At 35.3% G+C, this 7,361-nt stretch overlaps 1 protein-coding gene across 2 annotated transcripts; it reads left to right on the top strand.

Annotated features, from left to right (window-relative positions):
• The first annotated feature begins 5,689 nt into the window (after positions 1-5,689).
• Positions 5,690-7,014, top strand: LOC110664041 (uncharacterized). 2 transcript variants are annotated; one of them, XM_058145031.1, is made up of 3 exons: positions 5,690-5,881; positions 5,994-6,026; positions 6,382-7,014. In XM_058145031.1, the coding sequence occupies exons 1-3, from the start codon at positions 5,822-5,824 to the stop codon at positions 6,757-6,759; spliced, it is 471 nt and encodes a 156-aa protein (XP_058001014.1). In that variant the 5' UTR covers positions 5,690-5,821; the 3' UTR covers positions 6,760-7,014. The 2 variants fall into 2 exon arrangements, with proteins under 2 accessions (XP_058001014.1, XP_021679255.2); XM_021823563.2 differs by having other exon boundaries at positions 5,698-5,881; positions 6,379-7,014.
• The last annotated feature ends 347 nt before the right edge of the window (positions 7,015-7,361 follow it).

Below are 7,361 nucleotides of genomic sequence, written 5' to 3'. Positions count from 1 at the left end.
TGAAACTACTTATTATGAGGTTATTACAATCTCCCTTCCTTAAAAGAAAATTTCGTCCCGAAATTTTACCTAGTTTTAGTCTCTGAATAGCTGTGGGTGCTGTCTTCTCATGTCCTCCTCGTGCTCCCATGTAGCCTCCTTGCCTGAATGATGGTTGCACAACACTTTGACTAGAGGTATCTGCTTATTTCTCAACTGCTTCACCTTATATGCCAAGATCCTTATGGGCTCTTCATCATATGTTAGGTCTGGATTCACTTCAATTTCCTCTACTGGCAAGATGTGTGAGGGGTCTAATCTATACCTCCTTAACATGGGGACATGAAAAACATTGTGGATCTTCTCTAACTCTGGAGGTAATGCAAGTCTGTATGCTAATGGACCCACTCTTTCCAAAACCTCATATGGCCCAATGAAGCGAGGACTTAGTTTCCCCTTTTTGCCAAATCTCATAATTTTCTTCCATGGGGAAACTTTAAGGAATACTTTGTCACCCACTGAATACTCAATATCTTTTCTTTTCAAATCTATGTAGGACTTCTGTCTGTCTGATGCAGCCTTGAGTCTGTCTCTAATAAGCTTAATCTTCTCTTCAGTCTGTTGCACCATTTCGGGGCCAATCAATTTTCTCTCGCTCACTTTATCCCAACACAAGGGAGTTCTACATTTTCTGCCATAGAGTGCTTCATATGGAGGCATCCCAATGCTTGACTGATAGCTATTATTGTAAGTAAATTCAATCAAAGGCAAGTGTATATCCCAACTTCCTTCAAACTCAATCACAAAAACCCGAAGCATATCCTCCAAGATCTAGATGATTCTCTCAGACTGGCCATCTATCTGTGGATGTAATGCAGTGCTGAAGTTCAATCTAGTTCCTAGGGCTTTTTGGAGACTACCCCTGAATCTAAAAGTGAATCTTGGATCTCTATATGATACAATGGACACTGGCACTCCATGCAACCTCACCACTTCATTAATGTACAATTTAGCTAGTCTTTCTAAATTATAGTCCATCCTCACTGGCAGAAAATGTGCAAGCTTAGTCAATCTGTCTACAATGACCCAAACTGCATCATGATTCTTCTATATACGCGGAAGTTCCATAATAAAATCCATAGTAATCCTTCCCCATTTCCACTCGAGAATTGGCAATGGCTGTAGCAACCCTGCTGGCACTTAGTGTTCTACCTTTACTTGTTGACAAGTTAGGCATTTTGAGACATATTCTGCAATATCTTTCTTCATGCCCATCCACCAATAGTGTTCTTTCATGGTTCTGTACATTTTGGTTCCACCAGGGTGCATAGGAAATGGGGAGTCATGTGCTTCCTCCAAAATGATCTGCCTCAATTCAACATCATCAGGAATGCACATTCTACCATGGTATAGCAACAAGCCCTCATCATTCACTGAAAATTTTGGTTTCTTGCCAGCTCAAGACTCTTCTACTAACTTCACATATTTATCATCATTCTGAGCTGTCATCTTAATTTGGTCAATCAACACTGGCTTCACTTGCCAAGTAGCTATCATCCGTCCCTCATCATCTATCTCCAAATTTGCATATAATGCCCTCAAGTCATGCACCATGGACAAAGGTGAAACTCTCAAACTAGCCATGGTCTTGCGACTTAAGGTATCAGCTACAACATTGGCCTTCTTAGGCCGGTAGTCTATCAAGCAGTTATAGTCTTTTATTAGCTCTAACCATCTCCTCTGCCACAAATTCAACTCCTTCTGTGTGCTCAGATACTTTACACTTTTATGGTCTGTGTAGATGTAGCACTTTTTCCCATACAGATAGTGTCTCTAAATTTTCAAGGCAAAGACTATTACTGCTATCTCTAAGTCATATGTAAGATAATTCCTCTCATGTGGTTTAAGCTGGCGTGAAGCATAGGCAATGACGTTTCTATCTTGCATCAGTACATAGCCTAAACCATTGTGAGAAACATTACTGTAGATGGTATATTCTTTATCCGGAGTAGGTAAAGTCAAGACTGGAGCTTCAGTCAAACACCATTTTAACTCATCAAAGCTCTTTTGACATTGCTTAGTCCACTGAAATTTCACATCTTTCCGAAGCAACTTGGTCAGTAGAGATGCTAACATGGAGAATCCCTTCACAAACCTACGGTAATAACCAGCTAAACCAAGGAAACTCCGAACTTCAGTAACATTTCTGGGTGGCTTCTAATTCAAAATAGCTTCTACCTTACTGGGATCCACCTTGATACCTTCAGCTGATACAATGTGCCCCAAAAAGGTAATCTCCTTTAGCCAAAACTCACATTTAGACAGTTTGGCATGCAACTATTTCTCCCTTAAAGTTTGCAGCACAATTCTCAGGTGCCTATCATGCTCTTCTGCATTCTTCGAATACACTAGAATATTATCAATGAACACCACAATAAACTAATCTAGATATGGCTTGAAGATAGTGTTCATCAGGTCCATAAAAGCAGCTCGAGCATTAGTCAACCCGAACGGCATTATCAAAAACTCATAGTGGCCATAGCGAGTCCTAAAGGCAGTTTTAGGTATACTCTGCTCCTGCACCCTCAATTGATAATAACTCGATCTTAAATCAATTTTGGAGAATACAGCTGCATCTTTCAGCTGATCAAACAAATCATCTATCCATGGCAAAGAATATTTATTCTTATCACCTCGTTCAACTGTCTGTAATCTATTCACAGACGGAGAGTACCATCCTTTTTTTTGACAAACAACACAGGTGCTGCCCATGGTGACACACTAGGGCAGATAAAACCCTTATCTAACAACTCTTGTAACTGCACCTTCAACTCCTTTAAATCAGCAGGTGCCATTCTATATGGAGTGATAAAGATTGGCTCCACACCACACTCAGCAGGTGCCATTTTTTTTATTTTAATTTATTTCTTGTCTCTTATATAATTATCCCAAAATTAATTTATTTAAATTATAATTTTAATTGTGCCATGGTGAGGTCATGGTGATGTCATAAATATAATTAAAACTTGAATTTTCATTTCTTTTCTTTTCTTTTCACATTTACACTTAAGTTTTCCTCAAAGTTTCTTCATTTTTCAATACATTGATTTCACTTAATTTAATTGACATTTTGGTCAGAAGTCAACTCCTCAAGTGAAATGATCAAAATGCCCCTCATCGGGTTATAGTCCATCATTTTTCCATAGTACCCAATGAGTCCTTAAGTTTTGATTCACTTATTGGTGCTTATTCTTTTTTCATTTCTATGATTTTTACATTCCAAATAATTTCTCCATTAAACCTCAGTTAAGGATTCTATAGGGTCCCTCACAAATTTAGGGTAACAACTGAACTTATAGTCACTTCTTATGTAGGTCACTCATCGCTGGGACCTAGGCTCATTTAACCTATTTGTGCTTCATTACTCTTATTTTCATCCAACCTCATTTAGTCTTTATTACTTTCATTTATGATTTCTCTATGTTATTTAAGTTTAATTCCAGACATTCTAACTGTCCGGACAGACATTAGTCACCGGAACAGTAGAATGTACAAAACTACTTAGTATGAGAGTGTTACAAATAAATTGTAAAAATGATTATTTTAGTATTATTTTCTTTTGTTGTTTAGAACATATTGTATGAGATTATTCTAAATTCTTAAATTTAATTTTAGAACATTGAATTTTTTTTTATTATCTTGATTGCTAAAATTGTATAATTTTACATGTTAGATATTTTAAAATTATTATTATTATTATTATTATTAAAACTAAATTTAAAGACCTTATTTATTATTAAATTCAATTTCGGTTTAATTCTTGCATTGAACTAATTATATTAAGTAAAGCTTACTTAATCATTTGATGTTATATTTTGATTTAATTGCTTATTTAATTTTTTTTAATTGTATTTTGATACTTAAATTATTTGTTTTACAATATTATAGTGTTGTATATATTTTAAGTACATTTGGACCTAATTGAAAGAAGAATATTGGACTTAATTGAAAACCTACAAAAAGTTTAGGGCCTAAAGTGTAAATAAAAGTAAAATAAAAGAAGAATTTGAAAACTTGCCAACAAGTCCTCCCCCTCTCCCCACGTGCTCCTTGGAGGAAGAGAGAGAGAGAGAGGGGAATCGAGAGGGAGAGAAGAGAGTGTTGGTTGGCAGGGCACGTTGGGGGCGGCGGGGGGTGTGGTGGAGAGAGAGGGTTGCGACCTGCTAGTTTTATCATTTTGTTGTGCTATGTATTTGGTTGAGTTATAATATTTTAAATTATTTTATCTTCTACGAGGGCCATAAGTTTGGGTTTGATTATAGGTTTGTAAATAGTAACACTTATAAATCATGTTAGTTTTCTAAGTAAATTCAACTTAATTCATTTTTGTGTTTTAAGCTCTTATGCATGTGATTCTAGAGTGTTTTCGTTGGATTATTTCAATGTGTAATATCAAAGTCATGATGAATTTAAAACCATGAGAATTTTTCATAAATTTAAGAAAAATTACATGAATTTTGTTGAATTTTCTTGAATATGTGTGAATAAAGTAATAAATAGAAGAGTAAAGAAAGAGTAAGCTAGATAAGTTTGTAATTTAATTCTGGATCCTATTTAATTTAATTGAATTATCACACAACCATATTAATTTTTTATTTAATATTTATTTATTTTTTGTAAATACTTTCTTTTTCAAGTTGAAAGAATTGATCAATTTTTGCCCCTTATGCTTCTAAAAATGAGAATTAATAGGAGAGTACCAGCGAATTGAATTCTTGTAATTTCATAGCTTTTGAACAGAATGATTAAAAAAATAAAAAGTTCAACTGTTTAATATTTTGTGAAATTAATTTTTAATTGTCTAATATTTAATCGATATAATTAATATATTATTTCCTCGACAATTGTAATCATAATAATAATAATACTATCCAATGGACCCTTAATATGATACTAATTAAAAGCTTTGGATTCTATAATTATCTACTACAAAGAAGCTTGTGCAGTTCCAAAATGCCTCATTTGTATATAATTTCTCCATTCGTACGTATTGTGTGAAATAACTCACATATTAACAAACCTTGAGTGTCAACGACTTTTAGGTTTACCTACTCTGTGTATATGGACTAGCCATGTATTCATTCAAAGGAAAGAAAAATATAATCACATTTCAAGTTATGAGTAATTGTTTATAGCAAAATTGAACACTTGTGACCTTACACTTGATCTCATAGAAGACCACTGAAGCAGGTGACATCTTGACAGGTAAAGCATTTGACCTAAGCTTCTATGGACAGAGTTTTCAGATGAATCTTATAATAATTTTATGTTAATAGAATTTTCAAGCAACATGAACTGGGGTAGTTTAACTAAGCCAATTGATTTGCCAATCACATGCTGTTTTCTCCTTTGAGAGAGACAATAATAACATCATCGCTAATCATTGCAAAAAATTGAGAAAATTAAAAAAAAAAAAATGATTTGTAAACTCGCAGTGACTCAATGGTAACTACGCTTGTTATTATTCTGTGGTGCCAAGCCAGGCTAAGATGGACCTGAAATTGACACGAAGATCATCAGGTTAATAAAGTAATGTGCATTATTATAATGCACAGTTGCACACTATGCCGCTGAGTCAACTGACTTTAAAAACTTAAGATAGTAATTAGAGCAGCTGCTTGAGCTGACAATACATTCATCTGGGGAAGCTGACATCGAAATTTGATAGTATCAATGCAACCTTTCAAAGCCTTGTTCCTCTCTCTATATATACCATCTCCTCCACAACCTTACCATCTCGTAAACAAAAGCCATTAGGCATACCACATTCTGCATTGTAATAATGGCTTTGAAAGCTAGCTTGCTCTTCTTGTTTGCTTGTTTCCTTCTTGTCATTACCACGGTATTCTATTGCTTCTTCTTCTTCTTCTTCTTCTTCTTCCTCTGTCTTTCACTTGCAACTCTTTTTCAAATTTTTATGTTTCTAACTCGGTATTTGTTGCCTCTATATACAGGTTATGTCTATTGAGGAGGAAACCATCCGTGAGGTACAAATTTCTTATTTTTCCTTAATAACAGCTAAGATCTGATGCTTTCCTCTGTTAAAATTACTCTGGAAAATTAATTCCCTAAATGATATCGATCATGACTTGGTATCTTCTGAAATTTTGAGAAGTATATGTGACTAGCTGAAAGTATACATACTTGCCATCATATCCTGAATTTTGAGTCCATTTACTTGGCCCTATAGTAGGTGCTAGTACGTCAATTCAGGAGAGTTTTATAATATAATGGTAATAAAATTAAATCAGTTTGCCTATAGATTATTAATTTTTTTTCTTTATTGTTGTGCAAAATGAGGTCTATCAAGCATTCAAGTTTTTTTTTTTTTTTTCTCAGAAGGCCCCTGCCCATGCTCCAGAGAAGGCTTCTCATCCTCCAGAGAAGTCTCATGAACATCACCACCGCTATAATCATCATGCACCACAGAAGGCTCCTTACCCTCCAGAGAAGGCACCGGAACCAGAGAAGTCTCATCATCATCACCACCATCATCATCATGCCCCAGAGAAAGCTCCAGCTCCAGAAAAGTCTCATCATCATCATGCCCCAGAGAAGTCTCATCATCATCATGCTCCAGAGAAAGCTCCAGCTCCTAAGAATTCTCATCATCATCATACCCCAGAGAAAGCTCCAGCTCCGGAGAAGTCTTATCATCATTATGCCCCAGAGAAGACTCCACAGCCTCCAAAGAAGGCTCCAGCCCCTATCCATGGCTAATCTTCAGGAACTTCTGGTAACATGGACCAGTGCCACAGCTGGGATTATGTGGGGAAAAGGTCGATTGCCTTTTTATCAATTGAATCCAAAACGTCTTTTATAGATTATAGTAGTATTAATTTCCCATCATCAGAGCAGAATAATTTCTCCATTTGTTCATTTAAGCATGTTGTTAGGCCGCTGCCTTGTATTCTATATGTTGCCATCTGAGTTTCAAGGGACATTGCCCTTTATTAATAAAGTTTGCTTGAAACAGATTTGTGTCTATATGTTCAAATTTGGTATATTTGCTCCTTTAATTTTATAGAAATCAATGGAAGATATCAGTATTTTTGCACAGAAATAACAAAAGCAAAACTTGAAGAAACCAGACCCTTAATTGGAAGTAGTAGCAAGCGAAAACTATTACAAAAATGGAAACCTGAAGCCAGTCGCACTTATTTGAGCTTCAAACAAGTATGCGTCTGCAAGTAATGTGATGCAAACTAAAACAGAATTGAACTAGAAAGGAAAGAAAACACAGAAGATATACAGAGAGAGAAGAGATTTGCAGAGAAGAATGCAAGAATTCATTCATAACAGCTCTCTTTACAAGTGTCTAC

This window comes from Hevea brasiliensis, chromosome 1 (assembly GCF_030052815.1).
Source record: "Hevea brasiliensis isolate MT/VB/25A 57/8 chromosome 1, ASM3005281v1, whole genome shotgun sequence".
In the NCBI taxonomy this organism is placed as follows: domain Eukaryota; kingdom Viridiplantae; phylum Streptophyta; class Magnoliopsida; order Malpighiales; family Euphorbiaceae; genus Hevea; species Hevea brasiliensis.
Note: the sequence above shows the minus strand (reverse complement) of the source record. Positions and strands in the feature narration are given on the sequence as shown.

Coding starts and splice junctions, on each gene's coding strand:
- LOC110664041 (XM_021823563.2), top strand. CDS start 5,822: ATGGCTTTGAAAGCTAGCTTGCTCTTCTTGTTTGCTTGTTTCCTTCTT. Junction 5,882..5,993: donor TCCTTCTTGTCATTACCACG/GTATTCTATTGC, acceptor CTCTATATACAG/GTTATGTCTATTGAGGAGGA. Junction 6,027..6,378: donor AGGAGGAAACCATCCGTGAG/GTACAAATTTCT, acceptor TTTTTTTCTCAG/AAGGCCCCTGCCCATGCTCC.